The sequence below is a fragment of the Salminus brasiliensis genome, chromosome 2 (assembly GCF_030463535.1).
Source record: "Salminus brasiliensis chromosome 2, fSalBra1.hap2, whole genome shotgun sequence".
Taxonomy (NCBI): Eukaryota; Metazoa; Chordata; class Actinopteri; order Characiformes; family Bryconidae; genus Salminus; species Salminus brasiliensis.
Genome location: NC_132879.1, coordinates 53,018,506 through 53,039,467, shown reverse-complemented (window position 1 = coordinate 53,039,467; position 20,962 = coordinate 53,018,506). Strand labels below are relative to the sequence as shown.

The following is a 20,962-nucleotide window of genomic DNA, read 5'->3' as shown; positions in this document are numbered from 1 at the left end:
TTGTTGAACGGAGAGTTGAATTAGTAATGTCACACTGCAGGAGTGATCCGTTCGTGTTGTTTGAATATGCGGATGAGTCACTCGCTCACCCCAACAATAGATTTGGCTGGAGTCCGGAAGAGGAAACAAGAGGAAATCTTCCATTTGTGCCCAATGTCTGTGCGGTCCCCTTGTCCCAGAGTTTCCGGCCGGCTCCCTGCAGCAGGAATTCCTACCTTTCAGTTTGGGAGCGGCATTCCCAGGAAGACGCCCTTCAAAGGAGAATTGAAGGAAGTCCTGATTTAGACAGTTTTACGGTCGCTTAACACAGATGCTCAGCTCCAGAGGATGCTGGAGCAGGAAACAGTTTTATTTCGCCTCTTTGGGGGTTTGCAAAAAAAATAGCAAAAAAAAAAAAAAGAGCAGAACAGCGGGATAGGGTGTGTGTGTGTGTGTGTGTGTGTGTGTGTGTGTGTGTGTGTGTGTGTGTGTGTGTGTGTGTGTGTGTGAGAGAGAGAGAGAGGTAAAGAGAGAGAGAGATAGCACTTATTGATCTGGATTGGGACTCCCGAATGACTGTGTAAATATGTGTCATACAGTGCTAGTGAATAGAAATCAGTGTGTGTGTGTCCGTGTCTCAAACTTCCTGGTAAATATCTCCAGCCTGTCTTGGCAGAGACTTAGTCCTTCCTGACCACATCCTCCTTTGTCACCGTGGAAACATCCTGGACTTCATCTGGTCTGGCCTGTGTGGGTAACTGGTCTAACTGGGTGTGTGTGCATGTGTGTTTGTGTGTCACACTTACTCACTCTCTCTCTCTCTGTGGTCTCCAACAGATAACTTTAGCATCTAACCAAAACGTTCACATACCAGTAACACAGCGGCTCCAAACCATCTGCTGTGGTAAACGGTCAGCTAGACGAACAGCCTGGACACTGGAGCATAGAATCTCGGCCACAGCATATACCTGCCTAACAAACAGCAACACTGGCAGTAGTTTAACAGTGTTTAGAAGAGGAGCTGATGAACCTGGTGAACCCGTGTGAATTGGGGGGGAGGGGGGTCCACACCAACCAAACATCAACAAAGCAGTCCATTCCAACCAACCAAACACCAACAAACCAGAGCACACCAACAAAGCAGTCCACACCAACAAAGCAGTCCACTCCAACCAACCAAACACCAACAAACCAGAGCACACCAACAAAGCAGTCCACACCAACAAAGCAGTCCAGAGCACACCAACCAAACACCAACAAAGCAGTCCACTCCAACCAACCAAACACCAACAAACCAGAGCACACCAACCAAACACCAACAAACCAGAGCACACCAACCAAACACCAACAAACCAGAGCACACCAACCAAACACCAACAAAGCAGTCCACTCCAACCAACCAAACACCAACAAACCAGAGCACACCAACCAAACACCAACAAACCAGAGCACACCAACCAAACACCAACAAACCAGAGCACACCAACCAAACACCAACAAACCAGAGCACACCAACCAAACACCAACAAAGCAGTCCACTCCAACCAAACACCAACAAACCAGAGCACACCAACCAAACACCAACAAAGCAGTCCACTCCAACCAACCAAACACCAACAAAGCAGTCCACTCCAACCAACCAAACACCAACAAAGCAGTCCACTCCAACCAAACACCAACAAACCAGAGCACACCAACCAAACACCAACAAACCAGAGCACACCAACCAAACACCAACAAACCAGGGCACATCAACCCAACAAACACCACCCAACAAACCAGAGCACACCAACCCAACAAACAACAAACCGCGGGCAGAAACCTAGCAATGGCACCAGACCAGAGCACTGCAACCCTGAAATCACCAACATTTTAATATTTCAATGTTTTTAAAATGTTAAAAAAAGGAACTGATGAACTGCTGTCAAGCCTGTGAGGAAAGGACACCATTCTAAATTCTCCCAACAGTAAGCACAAGCATGGCCCATCAACCCTGGCCAGGGTTTATTGGTATTTATTGGCTTGGCGTGTGCTGGCTCTAAGATTAGTAACTGAACAATACTAACGTCTGCAGACGTTTAAAGCTGATTAATGAAAGGATCGCTGGAGTTCAGTAGAACGGACAGTGGGCGTGCTGGTGTGTGTGTTAGGGTTTGTCAGAAACATGACAAAGACTTTCCCCAAATAAGCCACATGGCAATCAGGGAGTTCCTCTCTGCCAATAAAACATGTTCACTGTCAGCGTTATCCACACCAGTGAGTCAGCCAGCCTGTTACTCTCTATCTGCTGTACACTTTCTCTCTCTTTCACTCTCTTTCACTCTCTCACTCTTTCATCTAATCAGTCCCTGTGCAATTTGCAGCTTCATGCAGTTCATGCATGTGTGTGGTGCTGATGGCACTTATCACACAGTGATTTTAACGACAGTTACATCATACCCTCTGGTGCCTGTAACTCAGTCAAACAGGGTGAGCTGGCGTTTTACAGAGGCCTTCGGAGCCAGCCTTCTCCCGAGGACGAATGATGGATGGGACAGGTTGCAGAGATTAAGAAAGTCTTGGTTCCTCTCAGTATCATGTAGGTCATTTTTCACCACATGCATAACACTGAACTGTACTAACCCTTTAAATTCAGAGGAGTAAATTACACCATACGCCACAAACTGCCAGCTCTATAGCTCTGTAGTTATACTCTCTAAGCAAAAACGGTCTGTGTGGTACTAAAATCAGTAGTCTTTGACTCCTAATCATAGTGGAACCCTTTTTTTAAGGTTCTATATGGACCAATCCACAAACCAGGAATGGGAAGAACCTTTTAAAAGAACAGGCAAAGAACTATTAAAGCATCCAAATGGTTCTTTGAGTTGCAATACTTCTATATAGAACCACTGCCTTTACTAAAGAACCCTTAAAGAACCTTTTTTAGGAGTATAATAAGCACCCAAATTGTTATTTGAGTTGTACTGGTTCTATATAAAACCACTGCCTTGACTAAAGAACCCTTAAATAACCCTATGTTTTAAGAGTATAATAAGCACCCAGTTGGTTATTTGAGTTGCACTGGTTCTATATAGAACCACTGCCTTTACTAAAGAACCCTTAAAGAACCTTTTTTAGGAGTATAATAAGCACCCAAATTATTTGAGTTGCACTGGTTCTATATAGAACCACTGCCTTTACTAAAGAACCCTTAAAGAACCTTTTTTAGGAGTATAATAAGCACCCAAATTATTTGAGTTGCACTGGTTCTATATAGAACCACTGCCTTTACTAAAGAACCCTTAAATAACCATATGTTTAGAGAGTATAATAAGCACCCAAATTGTTATTTGAGTTGCACTGGTTCTATATAAAACCACTGCCTTTTTATTAAAGAACCCTTAAATAACCCTATGTTTTAAGAGTATAATAAGCACCCAGTTGGTTATTTGAGTTGCCATGGTTCTGTGTGGAACCACTGCCTTTACTAAAGAACCCTTAAAGAACCTTTTTTAGGAGTATAATAAGCACCCAATTGGTTATTTGAGTTACCATGGTTATGTATGGAACCACTGCATTTTCTAAAGAACCCTTGAAGGCACTTGTGTTGAGTGTAATATGCATCCGTGTTGTTCTATGAGTTGCTATGGTTGTATATAGAACCACTGCCTTAACTAAAGAACCCTTAAAGAACCCTCTTTTTTAACAGTATAGTAAGCCCTCATTTGGTTATGTAAGTGGTACTGTAAATTGCTATGGTTCTATATTATAAAGAACCCTTAAATTGTCAATAGTGTAGTAAGTATCCAAGGGGTTCTATGAGCTGCCTTAGTTTTTATAGGACCACTGCCTTTACTGAAGAACGCTGGCTCAACTATTTTCTAAGTGTAGTAGTTAGGGACAGAGCCGTCAGTCCGCAGGTGGTTTGTGGACATTTAAAGGGGTAATTCCCCAGGCCAGTGTTGGAAGTCCTGCCTTGTGACAATATCTATTTTAAAAAAAAAGGAGAACCGTATAAATGAAACCAAAGTTCTAAACAGGATGTTCTGTCATGTATGTCCTGAATATTATATTCTCTGGTATATTTTATTTATTATACCTGATTTTGAGTTTTAAGCTTGTCTTCTGAGTATTAAATAGTAACACTAGCAGGTCTGTCTTTTTTTCATCATTGCTGGCCCTACCCTTAGCCAGAGGATGTTTGTGTCCTACACCTTCTTTTCCATGCATGTTTTTTTTTTTCATCTAACTTCTTTAACCATGTCCAGAAATCAGAAAACCGAGGAAGTCTACATTCATCTAGGCCTGTTGGGAAAATGTATGGGAAATAAAGCCTAAAGATCATGATCTACAAGTATTTCTGGAATGCTGGAATGTCAGTGCATCCACTGAAAGAGAGGAATTTACCTGATTCAGGTGTGCACATCATTTCTGCACGAAGTAAATATGTCAAACGGATAGTATAGTAGTATACACCCCATTTGTCCACATATTTATGGACACCTCTTCTAATGAATGCATTCAGCTACTTTAAGTTGCGCCCATTGCTGACACAGATGTGCAGACACACCGCTTGTCTAGTGCCTGTAGAGAAGTATTGCCAATAGAATAGGATTGGCATCATGCCCTATGCCAGGTGTGGACTAGCTAAAGGGGTATAAAGCCCCCCAGCATTGAGCTGTGGAGCAGTGGAACTGTGTTCTCTGGAAGGATGGTGTTGCTCCAGCCAAAACTTTTAGGATGAGTTGGGGAGATTTTGGGGATGTTTACATATAAACTATATATGCAGTATAGCAATATAGCAGTGGTGGCTCAGCGGTTAGAGAACCGGGATATCGATAACAGGGTTGTGGGTTCGATTCCCGGGCTCGTCAAGCTGCCACTGTTGGGTCCTTGAGCAAGGCCCTTTACCCTCTCTGCTCCCCGGGCGCTGGAGTTGGCTGCCCACCGCTCTGGGTGTGTGTGTATACTCACTGCCCCTAACACACGTGTGTGTGTGTGTGTGTGTTCACTACCAGATGGGTTAAATGTGGAGGACACATTTCGCTGTACAGTGTACACTGTACAGTGACAAGTACGTGCACTTTTACCTTTACCTTATTAATTAATAATCAAAACACTCAAAATAATCAAAACTGTTGATACAGTATTACAAAAGATAATATTGCAATACTTTGATATATTGATATTTTCTTACACCCCTAAAATGAAGTGTCTTATAGCTGTTTATTACACATGAATAATCCAGGCAATAACCGTGTCATTACTAGTGAAATGTTAAAGTATTAGGGTGGAAATGAGGGGACATTTTTAAATGTAATTAAAATTAAATTTTATGTTTCTTGATGTTTTGTGAAACTGACCAATGGACTCTCAGGATTCGTCTTTTATTTGTACACCCCACTGCTGTTGTGAACGTCAGACTCTGGTAAACCTGTTTCAAGCCCCAAAATAATTCATCCACACGAGATATGTTTTTACAGGAAATATTCAGAATGTCTAAAATCGGACTTTAATTTTCAGGTTTAGGGTCAGATTACCTCTTCACACAGCACTCTAGGTCACATTAGGTATCATTACAGAGAGAGGTGGGGTTCTTCTGAACATTTTGATATGAAACATGTAGGCGTTTTCTCGTATACATGTGCCTTTAAAGGCGAATTTAAGAAGATCTGCAAAAAAACATGCCCTCAGACTCCAGAGGGTTAACCTGTGAAACCTCTGAACCTCTGTGTGCTGTTTAGAGGCTTTAGGTGTGCAAAGCTACTCCAGTTTTGAAGCAGGAGTAGATGTTCTCCCCGTCTCCTCCTCCCCCAGCTCCCCCAGTGGTGATGTAGTCTGTGTTCATCTGTGGGCTGTAAGGTAGAGCAGCCTGAACAAAGCAGCTAATGTTCTCTTCCCTCAGACACTAAATCAGCACAGAGTTTCTGCTGCCGCTGAATAAGTCTCGCTTACACACACACACACACACACACTCACCTTGTGTCTGGCTGACGCACTCAGGAGACACACAGCGTGTTGATGGCGGGGCTATCAGGATTGCTCAGTTTCACCAGGTCGTTGAAACAGCAGTGATTGGGGGTGATTTGGTGGAAGAAGTACGTTTGGTTTACGGCGGGGGCTCGTATCCAGAGTCACCCGTCTCTGAATCTTCTTATCCAGGTCGCTGAATGTAGAGTTGGGAGTCTTGCTCAAGGACTCTTATTGGTGCAGCGTGGTGAGCTTGCCTGGCCGAGGAATCAGACCAGCCACAGTGGTTAGAGTTAGGGCTAGGGTTAGGTTTATGGCTAGGGTTAGGGCTAGATACATGGTTAGGGCTAGGGTCAAATTTATGGCTAGGGCTAGGGTTAGGTATATGGTTAGGGCTAGGGTCAAATTTATGGCTAGGGTTAGGTCTAGGGTTAGGTATATGGTTAGGGCTAGGGTTAGGTTTATGGCTAGGGCTAGGGTTAGGTTTAGGGCTAGGGTTAGGTATATGGTTAGGGCTAGGGTTAGGTTTATGGCTAGGGCTAGGGTTAGGTTTATGGCTAGGGCTAGGGTTAGGTTTATGGCTAGGGCTAGGGTTAGGTTTATGGCTAGGACTAGGGTTAGGTTTATGGTTAGGGCTAGGGTTAGGTTTATGGCTAGGGCTAGGGTTAGGTATATGGTTAGGGCTAGGGTTAGGTTTATGGCTAGGGCTAGGGTTAGGTACATGGTTAGGGCTAGGGTTAGGTTTATGGTTGGGGCTAGGACTAGGGCTAAAGTTAAGGTTACAGTTATAGAGTTCGGTTGCATTTAATAGACATTTAGTTAAATGTTAGCTGAATGTCCGGTGAATATCTAAAAGACCTCCACAGCGGACCATCCAAGTAAAATGATGCAATTTTAATAAATAAATTAAAATTTGCCAAAAATTGTGGTCTTTAAAAATGTAATGAGTACATTAAAAGTCTAAAAGTCAGCAAAAAAGTGTTAGTATTTTTTATATGGGAAATGTAATTCAATAAAAGTATAAGTCATTTATGTCTACTAACATAATTAATATTAATTACTAATTAATTACTAAGTAGTGTCCACCAGCGATGATAAGGCATATTTTAAGAAAAACAAGGCAACTTTACAAATGCAAAAACGCCCTTAACTTTACATAGTGTACAGAGAAGCTACAGGGTTCAAACCATGGAGAAAACTGAAAACGTCTGAAGCTTATATGAAACTATAAGTTGTCTTTATGAATAAGGCTTTTTTTAATCTTTCAGAAAGACTCTGCATGGTTTGGCTATGGCTCTGCCTTTTTATATGTCTGCATTATATGGACAAAAGTATTGGGACACATACTCATTCTTTGTTTCTTCTGAAATCAAGTGTTGTAAAAGTGTTGATCCTGCTTTTGTTGGAGTAACTGTCTCTACTGTCCAGGGAGAAAGGCTTTCTGCTAAATTTTGAAGGAGCATTGCTGTGAGGATTTGATTGCATTTTGCCACAAGAGCTTTAGTGACTCATCCTAAAAGTATTGGATGAGGCACCATCATTCCAGAGTTCCACTGCCAATCGATAGTCGCTAGTCAGTGTCAATGAATCCACTGATGTTTCCAACACAGAGGAGCCAGCTGATCAGTTTGAGTCGAGCTGGACAGAAATTGAAAGCTTATTCTCTGCCAACATAATCAGGTTTATTTGCGGCAGTAGCGTCGAGCACTCAAGCTTTCAGTGCCGCCTGTTTGCACTGAATGGGGCAGGTGGGGGGGCGGGCTGGGGGCATTGGGGGGTGGTGGGGAGGGGGTGTAGTACTCTAACTCTAACCTGGTTTGAATTTGAGCTGTTTTGAAGTAGTATCTCAGTGGACATCCTGTGGAGGCAGATCGCTGTCTCTGTCCTGTCTCAGACTGGGAGAGGAAAGCAGCGCTGGGTGCCGCGCTACAGTTTCAAACTCATTCACTGAAGCTGAAGTGCTGCACTGTTCTTATCTCTGCCCTGGGCCGCCTGCCAGCATTTTCAGCGTGTGTTTAAGTGTGTGTGTGTGTGTGTGTGTGTGTGTGAATGAATGTGTGTATTGGTTTCTGCAGTTCACTCACAGTTGTCTGCCAGTAACAGTTTTGTTCCAGTTTGGGTTCGGGCCACGTTAATGATTAAACTAACCGAGAAATCCTTATGCCTCCTCTTCTCTCGGTCAGTTCTCCTGAAAGTTCCTGAGTCTCCTCCTCTTCTCAGGTTCCCCCCGCCCCCCACCCCACCCATTTGGGCTCCACCCTCCATTGTAATTTTTCTCATTAACGCTGTCTGATGCCAAAAGTGTATTTGAGTAAATCTGGTCACATTGTGTGTTGTTGACGTTGACACTAGAAGGGTAAGGACTTAAGGCAGACACCTCCTCTTATCAAACTGACGCCGATGCTGCATCACCAGGCAGCCGACATGCTCGTAGGAAGGCGCCAGGTCTCCAGCTTCTTCACTGCACCAGCCAACAGGTGGTGCCGGCCAACATTGCGTAAGAGACAGCGCCATCTACCCACCCTGAGAGCACGGCCAATTGTGCTCTCTCAGAATCTGGCTGCTGATGGCAAAGCAACATGGCTCAGTATTTGAACTTGCGACCCCTGGGCCATAGTGGAAGCGCATTAGACCGCTGAGCCGCTCGCAGCCCCACGTACCTGGATACTTTTAAAAACATCTGGATTATGCTGCCCACACGACAACACTGGAAAAAAAACAGAATTTTCTAAAATCATTTTCATGGCAAATGTTTGCCCATTTGTTTAATACATTGGGCTGATTCTCACCCAGTAGCTTTGCCGCCATCGCTGTCGCCCCCCATCACACAATGGCACCAGTGCTTCAGTGGTGAAAACTAGCATGTGTCCTACAGCAGCTGTCCTACACACCCAGAGAGAGCAAGGTCAATATAATGGACCATCAACAGACTGAACTTGCATACCTTACAGGGTCAGCGCTTAGACAGTAGTGCCACCCAGGAGTCGTACAAATTGCTGTATTCAAGGTTGTTTTCTCTATAGGATTTGAGCCTATTTTCATACAAAACATACAATTGAAACAGTCCAGACTTTTGTACACGACTGTATTTGCCAATACCGCTATCACTGTGCATCAGTACTAAATAAATAATCGATTTCCTTCCTGGAAATCTGCTTTTTGTCTGGTTAATGTTTACAACAGTCAGTGATTTAGTTTGATGCCGTTTTGAGAGACAATCCAATCCAACCCAATCAAACTTCTCAATTTTGTAGGAGATTCCTGTATTATACAGTATTCAGATAGCGTGGGTTCATTCATTTTATTAAATATAAAAATAGCTGGATATTAAATTTCATCAAAACCATACAGCTAGAGCTCAGCACCCTTTGCCATCCTTTTCTAAATGGGACAAACTCCACGTTTACCTTGGCAGTATTTCCTGTCTGTCCACGTGTGGGCTTTTGTGGCTTTGTGTAGGTTAGCGCTCTCCATCTGTCTGCACTCCTTTCCTTGCCCCTTTCCTAAGCGAGGCCTCCACACATCCTGTAGCTTGAGCTCAGGTCAGTGCTGGAGAAGAGAGGCCGCTGGGAAGGGCCTGTTTACAGCCAGCCCTAGCTGCCACCAGGTCAGCGTGGAGTTGGCCTGTTGTTGTTTATGAGATGGTTTGTTAATACGCAACAGAACAGGAAATGCTTGCCGAGTTAGAGGGAGGGCAGAAGCCATGGTTTTGTTCAGAGAGAGATTTTTTTCCCTCTTCAGATTCTAGCATTCGAATGCTAGACTGTGTAGCTGTGGGTAATGTGGTTGCAGTAGTATGTGTGGTTTTAACATGACAGTGTCTGTGAGATTGATAGACTAGCCACAGTGTCCTGTATGGAATGGAAAAAGTACTGACCACAGGTTTGTGAGAGGTCGAACTGATACAACTGATACAAATACAAAATACATCCATGGATATTGGAAAACATTGGCATCTGATAGGTTGGAACACACTATAAGGACAAAAGTATTGGGACACCTGCTCATTCATGGTTTCCTCTGAAATCAAGGGTATTAAAAGAGTTGATCCTGCTTTTGTTGGAGTAACCATCTCTACTGTTCAGATTTTGGAGCATAATTGCTGTGAGGATTTGATGGCATTTAGTGACAAGAGCATTAGTAAAATCAGGATGTTGGATGATCACCTTCTCTCTTCATCCCCAACTCATCCCCAACTCATCCCCAACTCACCCCAAAAGAATTGGATTGAGCACCATCCATCATTCCAGAGAGCACAGCTAGTTGCACTGCTCCACAGCTCAAAGCTGCGGGGCTCCATATACTGCTCCTATTCTATTGGCAGTTTTTCTCTACAGGGACTAGACAAGCTGTACTAGGGATAGAAGGTGATGTCCAGAAACATTTGGACATGTAGACTTTTTATAAAATATCCCACACTTTATGTACAAATGTGTTATTATGTATTATTTATTTTATTTTCTACTATTTCGCACATTATGTGTCTGAGTCCTCCTGAAAAAGTACAATGGGAAAGGCCAAGGAGCTCAGTGTAGGCTTGAGAAGAAAGTCAGGACTGTCTCTCTGAGCTGTAGATTTTGAGGCATTGCCGCCAGGCGTTTGTCTGCCTGCCATGAACTGGAAGCTGCTGGAATACCAATGTCACTGTCTAAAGTCTGGCCACAATGACCAGAAGTATATTTGGAGAAGGAACAGTGAGGCATTCTGCCTCAAAAACACTCAAACCAGCTGTTAAGCATGGTTGTGGTAGTATCATACTCTGGGGCTGATTTGCTGTTAGTGGAACTGGTACATTACACAAGGTGGATGGAATAATGGGGGAGGAGGACTACCTCAGAATTCTTCAGCATAAGACGGTTGTAACTTGGACATAAATGGGTGTTTCAGTAGAATAATGGTTGTTGTATGAATATGGTTATAAAATGGATAAAGCTGGATAAGATTAGGCCTTTGGAATGGTCTAATGATCCAAAGTCCTGAACTCAGACCTATCGAAGATACGTGGACCGTGTTTAAATTCAGGTCCCTGTCTGAAAACCAACAATTATACTTCTAGGTCTATGACATATACCTATAGAATAGTGCCTCTGGTCAAGGTGCAACTTGCTAAGGGACATTTAATGAAATATTAGATGCTTTATGAATTTTTCTGATTGTGTATGTATTATATTGATCTTGCTTTAATTTCAGAACCACCCCCCTCACCAAAAGGCAAGGTTTCACCAAATTCCTGTTTTGAATTTGAAAGTCTAACATTGCCATGGCATTCATGTCAAGTAGACCTCTTTAGGCTTATAAGACCTTGTCCTCACTGCTTACTGAGACATTCACTCACTCACTTGCTCAGTCACTCACCCACTCACTCTCACAAAAGCATGGTCTAACTTCTGGTTATTAATGAAAGCTGGAAGTTCTGGAACAGAAGTGAGAAAAGTATACAGCAGGTGGTTCTTGTTATCAGCACACATTTAGAAAAAACATATCCACTCACACACAGGGCCACAATCTCCCCAGCAGCTCAGCAAAGCTCTTTAAGGTCATTAGACTGTGTCCTCAGAGCACCTTTGCTTTCCCAGTTAACACACGTGTGTGGTGGTTACTGGCCTTCTGGAAATCAGTGACACACGGAAGTCGCTGACTGGAATTGAATGTTGCACTGAAGATGCAGAAAAGCACACAGATCAGGTCTGCACTGCTGAACCTTACTGCCTTTAAATCACGCTGGGCAGGACTAACTGTAGCGAAGTAGAAGAGGCCGAGGGTAAACGTGGAAAAGGTGCAGTAGGCGGTGAGAGATGGTATTTCTCTCGTTTTGACCAGAGTGTATGTGTTCTGTTTACAGCAGACATGGAGAGTGCCATCACGTTGTGGCAGTTCCTGCTGCAGTTGCTGCTGGACCAGAGCCACAAGCACCTGATCTGCTGGACGTCCAATGACGGCGAGTTCAAGCTGCTCAAGTCCGAAGAGGTGGCCAAACTCTGGGGCCTGCGCAAGAACAAGACTAACATGAACTACGACAAACTCAGCCGAGCGCTGCGTTACTACTACGACAAGGTTAGGCCCTCTCTTAAACATATGCCCTCTCAGAGCGCCACCAGGTGTTAGGCTTAGTCCTACCTCTGATTCCATGTGAAATGGTTTTCATGCCTCCTACGACACATCCAGCCATCGGCTCTTTTTTCGAAATGCCTTCGAAAGGCAGCCGGCATGCTCGGAGGACAGCACCAAATCCCCAGCTACGCCACACCAGCAAACAGGTCAACAGTGCCGGCCAGCATCACATTTAAGAGTAAGCGATCTACCCATCCAGAGAGAGCACGTCCAGCTGCCGATGGCAAGGTGACCCCTGGGTCTTAGTGGCAGCACAGTAGACCTAGTCTGTTAGCTGGTGTGGCAGAGCTGGGAACCCAGCACTTTCCTCAGAGTGTGCCTTAGAGGCTGCCAGGTGATGCTGCACTGGCGACAGTTCAAAAAGAGGTGGTGGCTGGCCCCGTTTTGGGGGCATTGCTAGGCTACGGTGGGTTAATAGGCAGTACCAAATTGAAAGAAAACAAAAAAAACCTAGTGTAAAAAAGCACCCTTAATAATTTTCCAGGGAACACTGTGTAAATATGAGATAAAAATCTGATAAAACACTACTTAAATAAACTCCCATCAGGCCTACCTGAGAACTGTCTGGCTGTGGTCCATATATTTAATAAGCATGCTTGATTGACATGCCATTGTTCAACACTCCCAGTCTGCTGCATTACATAATTCCCACCCACTAGCGAAAAGACTTTCCCCATCACATAATGCTACCAGTGCTGGGAGGGGCTTCCTCTGAGACACAAGATGCCACATGCTTGCATATAAGAACAAGAGCAGAATGCTCAGAGCCAGGCCCAGAGCCAGGCCCAGGCTCCACCCCCTGAGAGGAGGACCAGCGGCAACAAGCTTCCTCCCAAAGGTTAAAAACCCAAAGGCCTTACTTCTGTTAGCTGTTCTGTTACTTCAGAGTGCCGGGAGGAGAGGGACTCTCACGGGTGGCTATGGCAACACCCGGGGCTGAACCTTTGATACACCGATTCTAGAGCCAGTGCTTAGATGCGTGGATGTTCACTTGTGTGGCCCAGAATCTGCACCTTAGAATTTCTCCACTTCAGTGTTTTAATGATCTTCAAGTGAGGAAAAATGAGGTGCTTCAAGGCTTACACACCATGGTGGACCTAAAAAATATCACGGTCAGCTGTTTCCTCATACCTTCATAATTCATATTTCTTCTCTTCCAGAACATTATAAAGAAGGTGATTGGGCAGAAGTTCGTGTACAAGTTTGTCTCATTTCCCGACATCCTGAAAATGGATCCTCAGGCAGTGGAGCTCGGGCGAGAGGGAGGCGGAGTCATGCTACAAGAGGCGGAGTCTGATGGTGGAGAAGGGGAGGAGTCTCCAAAACTCTCTCTGTCATCGCTGAGAAGCCCCACCTGCAGGAACGAATACCTGCACTCCGGCCTGTACTCATCGTTTACCGTCAGCTCCCTCCAGGGCCAGCCCCCCCTGCTTCATCCAATCAAAGTGGAGAAGCAGAGAGGAGCGGAGCGAGGCGAGGAAGGACCAACCGTGATCCGGTTCGTCACTAATCGGTCAGAGAAGGTGGTACCCATCCCCTCTTCTCCTGCACCCACCTCCTCAGAGGTTTTCTTCAGTTCGAAAGTTTCTCCACATTCCTCGCGCTCGCCCTCCCCCTCTCCGAGCCCGTCCTACACGCGAAGGCCCGGCCTGAGCCCGGAGGCTCGCATGGACGAATCAGAGCAGAACGCTCAGCCTCTCAATTTATCGTCCGGTCACAGGGAGCGCGCCCAGAGCCAGGCCCAGGCCCCGCCCCTTGAGAGGAGGGCCAGCAGCAATGGACTTCCCCCCAAAGCTCGAAAACCCAAAGGCCTGGAAATCTCAGCCCCTTCCATACTGCTTTCAGGAAGTGACCTGGGCTCCATTGCTCTCAACAGCCCTGCACTGCCCTCAGGGTCCCTCACACCAGCCTTCTTTACTGCACAGGTAACACACCCACACCCACACACAGTCACACATACTCTTTGCCTAACATAATTTCTATAGAGCCAGAGTAGTACTGTTATAGAAATAACAGTATTCACCAGACTGGCTTTTCTAAAATTAAAATCAAAACGACAAACAAAAACGTTTTTTTGAGTTTTTGAAAAAAAAAATTTAAAGTTAAGTTTTTTTTTCTTCTCCTGTAAAGTTGTTATTTTGCATGACAGCAACTGCAACACTGATCACAAAGTTAGCCGATTAGAGCAAAAATGGACACACTCTTTGTGCATCTTTAGTTAAAGGTGTGATGAGGGCAGGAGGATATTGCTAAAATTCATCATCATGACATTTTGCACATTTCTGTACAATATCAGATAATATTAAACTAGTATTTAATATTAGTAACTGCTTGGCAACAGAAACACTGCTGTAAAGTTCTCCTCTACATTGCTAAAATACCGCTAGAACTGAAAATCAGCATCACTGCTTATCAAAGCCGCAGTGTTCTGGTACAGCTCATGCCATGCAGAATGTGACGTACTGCAGGTTCTGCAGCATGATGCAATGTGTTTAAACACGAACAAGTAAACAAGAAACGGCACCTTTTCATTCCACATTTCGTCTTTGTTAGCGTCCAGTTGCCAAAACATTGCCACAGTTCCTGGAGAAAGTCTTTCTTTTCTGAGAAGATAAATAAAGTAGTTACGCACAGAGTCTGCATGGTAGCAGTTACCGAGCGGGAGACAGTCCCACTGCTGTTTCTTTGAGGAATGTCCTAAAAAAAAAAATGAAAAAAAAAAAGAGCTGAAACCATTCCCGTTATTGACAGTTACTGTCTGATCTTACACACAGTCTTATAGCCTGTATTGGACTCATGCACTGTAAAACATAAAGTAATGAATAAACAAATAAATATAGAAATCACCCTATTTAACCTCCTTTAGTCTGGGTATTTAAGAGGAAATAGATACGTGACAGGCAGGGCTTAAAAAGATGGACATGCTGAGGCATGAAGAGGCCGAGAGAAAATAAGGGTCAGAGAGAGAAAGAGAGAGAGAGAGAGAGAGAGAGAGAGAGAGAGAGAGAGAGAGAGAGGAGTAAAAGTGAAAGAGGGAGGAGACGGACCTGTAAGTGAAGCCATATGCCCATAATCCTGCACACTACACTGCAGAGTGACACGGGACAGAACGAAGGAGGGAGAGATGAAATTGATTTCATATGTCTCTCTACACCCGGAACCTGCCGATTCAGGGTCCCCGACCTCTAAGAAGCCAAAGACTCGTTTACGCAGTCTCTGTCTCTGTCTCCGTCTCTCTCTGTCTCTGTCTCCGTCTCTTTCGCTCACTCTCACTTAGCTAGCTGGAAAAACGACGGGTCTGCAGTACATAGACTAAATATGTGCATCACAGTCAGGTTGCTGCATACTGCTGTTGGGATATACCACCCTGCAGTGTATTTATGGACAAAAGTATTGGGACACCTGCTTATTCACCATTTCTTCTAGAAGCAAGGGTATTAAAAAGAGTTTACTGTCTCAGCTGTCCACGGAAGGAGGCTTTCTACTAGATTTTGAAAGCACATTGCTGTACGGATTTGATTGCATTCAACGACAAGAGCTAACAAAAGTAAGTGAGGTCAAGATGATGGATGATCACCACCCCAACTCCTCATTCCCAACTCCCCAACTCATCCCAAAAGTATTTGACTGAGCACTAGCCATCATTTCAGAGAACACCGCTAGTTCCACTGCTCCACAGCTCAATGCTGGAGTTTATATCACTCAAGCCCACGCCTGGCATTAGGCAGCATGGTGCCAATAGGTTCATGTTTATCTGCTCCAGAGAGTCCTATTCTATTGGCAGCACTTCTCTAGAAGGACTAGACAAGCTGTGTGAGTGTGTGTGTGTGTGTGTGTGTGTGTGTGTGTACAGCTGTGTCAGCAATGGGTGCAACTTAAAGTAGCTGAATGCATTCATTAGAAGGGGTGTCCACAAACATCTGGACGTGTAGTGTGTGTGGTGTATATGTCAGAAACTCCCTGATTCATCAAAACACCACAGAAACACGTACCTGGAACTGAGATGTTTCTAAAATGGTAGAGCGAGCATCACACTGAACACTCTCTCTACCAGTCAACAGCTATAACACTAGGTTGCAGTTGTTTACAGGCCATTTCAGGCATTTGAAGGCTACTATAGAAATAACTGCACTTGGGGTTACAGGTCAGATGAGCTGGTAGTGACTGCATAATGCTAACTACGGCCCATTTGCTTAACGTTGATAGCATTTCCTAACTGAACCATTGCTTGAACTCTCAAATCCTTCAGGAAAACCAGCCCAAACCAGTTCTCCCAGACCGTTACTGGCGCTTCTGCCAAGGGGAATTTGATTATATAATTAGGTTATGCATTCACACCAACCGTATTCTCGATTTCTTATTGCACTCTGACGATGATGCAGTAGCCAAATCTACAACCAGATCGGCCAGTTCAGCTTCTCCACACTAAGTCTGAGCTTGTAGAAAGACAGCGAGAAACATGCACTTCGATCATGAGCAACACTTTACTCCTCAAACCAAAAACAAAGAGCTGTACAGGCACCCACACACACTTATTAGTGAAACCAGTGCTGTACAGTTCTTTTGATTTCAGAAGAAATAGTGATTTGAGCAGGTGTCCCAATACTTTTGTCTATACACACAATTACATTTACTATTATTTACTTTATGGACAAAAGTATTTGGACACCTGCTCAAATCACTGTTTCTTCTGAAATCAAGAGTATCCCCAACTCATCCCAAAAGTACTGGGTGAAGCACCAACCATCCTTCCAGAGAACTCCAGAGTTCTTCCACTGCTCCACAGCTCAATGCTGGGGAACTTTATACCCCTTCTAGACCATACCTGGCATTAGGCAGCATGGTGCCAATAGGACCAGAGAGTCATATTCTATAGGCAGTACTTCTCTACAGGGATTAGACAAAGTTTATGTGTGCATTTGCACACCTTCACATCAGCGATGGATGCAACTAAAATGAAGCTGAATGCATTCATTAGAAGGAGTGTCCACAAACTTTTGGACACATAGTGCATGGACTGTGAATGATCTGAACAACCTAGCAAAGGAAATACATTGTAATGACCTAAGTTTAATTATATAAAATACAAAAAATAATAATGTAAGAGACCATTCAGCATTCCTAATTGACCCTCTACCTCTCTTTTTCTCTGTGTGTGTGTGTGTGTGTGTGTGTGTGTGTGTGTGTGTGTGTGTGTGTGTGTGTGTGTGTGTCGTTTGCCTGTGCTTGCAGACTCCCTCGGGCTTGCTGCTGGCTCCAAGCCCTCTCCTCTCCTCCATTCATTTCTGGAGCAGTCTGAGTCCCGTAGCCCCTCTCAGTCCAGCAAGACTACAGGGACACGGCTCCCTCTTCCAGGTATACACACACACACACACACACACACACACACACACAGCCAATTAAATTTGCATAATTGTTTAAAACTGGAGTCACCCAGTTTTTCACCCAAACGGGAGTCCTCGTACCCCTCTGGCATCAGTGGCCTGTGTGACACCACTGTTAAGGCATTAGGAGGCAGTCAATGTGCGAGAAGTCTGTTCTCTGTACACCTTCACTACGACTCTGAAACATCCCACAAAGTTAGCGGTTTCTGAGATGCTACTACGCTTCGCCCGCTGTCACAGTCATAACAGAACATTATGACCACCCCTGATTTGGAATGAACTCAGACCGGGACGTCCCAGATACAATGCGACAGGGTTTGCAGCATGTATGAATCAACGAACATACCAGTCAGTTGTAGCAGAGTGCAAAACCATCATCATCAGTCAAATCGCATCCTTTGCCCATGCACTCTGGTAGAACAACCATGTCAACAACGTGGCATCGGTGGCGTCCTGGGCCGAGTTCGTTCCAAATACCTGGGTCATAATATTCTGGTATGGGCGAAATGGGGAAGCATCGTGGAAACCGTTAACTTTGAGGATGATCCAGAGCCGCTGTAATGAAGACGTACTGAGAATAGACTTTGAGTGCCTCCCAACAGCAGAACAGTGGTGCTCCATGGGCCACCGATGCCAGAGGGTCCGCCGAGTACGGCGAGTAGTGCTGAGCAACCGACGAGCAGCAAACCTCTATAATGAGCATCTTCCCTAACTTAAAGTACAGCCTATCCCACATTGTCTCACTACTGTCATCCAAGCCAAGGCTGGTTATTCCCACTGTCAGGTAGGTGGTCCTAATATTCTGATATGTCTGTACTTCCAACGTTTTCAGTGTAGAGCAGTTACAGTGCAACACACGGAAAACTCTCCCTTGAAACACCCAGGTTAGATTTTACCATCACGCACTGTAATGAGGGAAGATGGACGATGCATACTGCAGTAGGTGTGTGTGTGTGTGTGCTGGCTCTGTGTTTGAAATCAAGGGAAGCCACTGTTGGGAGATGGTTATCTGTGTTTTCTATTATGAGCACTGAGCAGATCACAGCCTTCTTTGCTGGGGAAAGGTGTGTGTGTGTGTGTGTGTGTGTGTGTGTATGCAAATGATGTTTTTTGTCTTTTCGGTTGTTTGCATATCAACACTCTTGTGCAACTTCAGTACTTAAACCTTCTTAACTTAATTAATCTACATTAATGTAATAAGAGCAGTGTAAAGTACTGTAAAGTAATGTAAAGTAATTGTGTAAAAAGGGAATTTGGAGTATTTCTATTGGTCCTTTCAATATTAAACAAAACAATAGCCATTAGCTTCTGATATGACAGCAGCTATGATATGTGAGTGAGAATAAATGTGTGTGTGTGTGTGTGTGTGTGTGTGTGTGTGTGTGTGTGTGCAGTGTACGTACTTTTGCTTGGGGAGTGTGTTTCTGTTTGGGGTCGTGTTTCACTGCTCATGTGAGCGAGAGGGGAAATCCTGTGGATACTTCCTGTTCTGGCCCAGGGGAGACTGCTGTCTGCGAAGTGAGTGTGTATGTGTATGTGTGAGTGTGTGTGTGTGTGTGTGTGTGTGTGTGTGTGTGTGTGTGTGTGTGTGTGTGTGTGTGTGTTTGCTTTGTGCTTATGGACATGTCGCTGTGTGAGGGGCAGGGCGTGTCTCCAACACAAACATCACAACAGGAAACTGTGTAGGTAACCATGGCTACTTCCATGACGAAGCCAGCGACAGTTAATAATATACTTTTGCTGTGCTACACCACACACACACACACACACACACACACACACACACACTTTCACACTCACACACACTCACACTTCCTCTCCAGGCGATGGCACAGGGAGTTTTCTGACTGGTCACATGATCACTTTGCCATTCACTGATTGGCTGCGGAGGAAAGGTCCTGGTTTCTGTGCCTTTTTCCCCATTTCTTTTAAAGCAGCATTTTCTTTTTTCTTCTCCTTGTTGTTTCCAGACGACTGAAGGACTCTCAAACTCCGACGTTCCTAATGACCATTCCGTCTTTATTCCCACCAGGTTTTTCTGTCACTCTGGGCTAAGGATTTGCTTGTGTATCTATACGTGTGTGTGTGTGTGTGTGTGCGTGCGTGTTAGGGTTTGGAAATAAGCTACAGATGTTTCCTCTCTGCATTGGATACGGTGGGGGGCAGCTTCCTGTTAAAAAAGGGAGGGGGGTGATAACTGAAAAAAGACTGACTCTGTGTGTGTGTGTGTGTGTATGGTCAGCTCTCTCTCATAACAGGAAGTTCCTCTCCTAGCATTACCATGATGCATTAGTGGTCATGAGGGGCTGACTATGTACATGTTTGTGTCTCTGTGTGTGTGTGTGTGTGTGTGTGTGTGTGTGTGTGTGTGTGTGTGTGTGTGTGTGTGTGAGTGTGTGTGAGAGAGAGAGAGACTGGAAAAGCTAGTCATTGAGCTCCAGCATCTGGTTCCGTTTGTGTAGTCGTTTCATTCAAGTACACCGATTCAGCCGGCAGTCGGAATAAAGCCCGTCTCTCAGTTTTCCTTATAGTTTTCAAACCTCTGAGCGCTCCCCGTGTTTCCACGTGTGCCGATATTCACTTATACAGCATACCGTGATCTTCAGCAGCCGACTTTATACTCTGTAGAGAGCTGAGGGTGCCGGGGGGCAGGGGGTGGGGGGATTCCAGAAATGAGAGTAGACTGCAGTGCTGGAATCAGGGCTGGCAATCTGACGATTCAGTCCCTGTCTGAGGAAAACCTTGTATTTCCAAAATGTCAACTTAGTCAGTGTCCAAAGATTTTGGTGCATTTCTATTGGTCCATTCCATGTATATATTCTATATATTTTTGAGTAGATTTCATTGTCAGATTTTCACTAATGAACTAAAGAACAACTGCCAAAATCACATTAGGTGAAAAAGTGGAAAACGACACAAATCAAATACGAAAAAATAAATAAAAACAAATTGATGAATTAAATTTTGTTAAAAACATATTCTGGACACTGTCTGTACTAAGAGACGCCGACCAACTGCATGTTCTGTTTTTAAATAACGCTTGATTAGTTGATTGTTGCATTTAGCAGGATTTAGTGCAGTGCTTGATGTAAAAATGATTTACTAATTAAAAAATAGTTTGTGATCGTGGCAGTTACTGCTGCATTGTGCTGGTGTGTCAAACCCCAGAAAAATGACATAAAAAGGCATAACTTGTAAAACCTGATTTCTACCAGGAAAAAAACCTCAAAAAAACCTCTTTGCATAGTGTGTTTTTTTTTTCTCTCGTTGTGACGAGGCTGCTGTCTCTGAATCACACACTTTCTCCTGATTAGGCAGAAAAGTTTTGGAAGCGTTTGAATGCAATATTTTCAGTCATCATGTAATGAGAAAGTAAAGCCAGACATTATTTAGCACCAACATGCTCAAGCTTACACTGTGGTCAGTGTTCACATCCTCAAATATCTCCACCCTCGAGAGCGTTTATTAAAAAGGCGTAGCTTTCAGTGACCTTAAGCTCTGTCTGTGTGCACTGAAGGCCAAAACACAGCGGAAAAGCT

The 20,962-nt window shown here is 44.4% G+C and overlaps 1 protein-coding gene across 2 annotated transcripts in view; it reads left to right on the top strand.

Moving 5' to 3' along the window:
• elk3 (ETS transcription factor ELK3) overlaps positions 1-20,962 on the top strand; it is a 29,528-nt gene that overhangs the window by 6,744 nt on the left and 1,822 nt on the right. The window contains exons 2-4 of one of the 2 annotated variants that reach the window (XM_072673165.1): positions 11,774-11,982; positions 13,200-13,964; positions 17,272-17,394. In XM_072673165.1, the coding sequence (XP_072529266.1) occupies positions 11,776-11,982; positions 13,200-13,964; positions 17,272-17,394 (1,095 nt within the window). In that variant the 5' untranslated portion in view covers positions 11,774-11,775. Of the gene's footprint in view, positions 1-11,770; positions 11,983-13,199; positions 13,965-17,271; positions 17,395-20,962 lie in introns of both variants that reach the window. The other variant, XM_072673164.1, reaches the window with a different exon arrangement.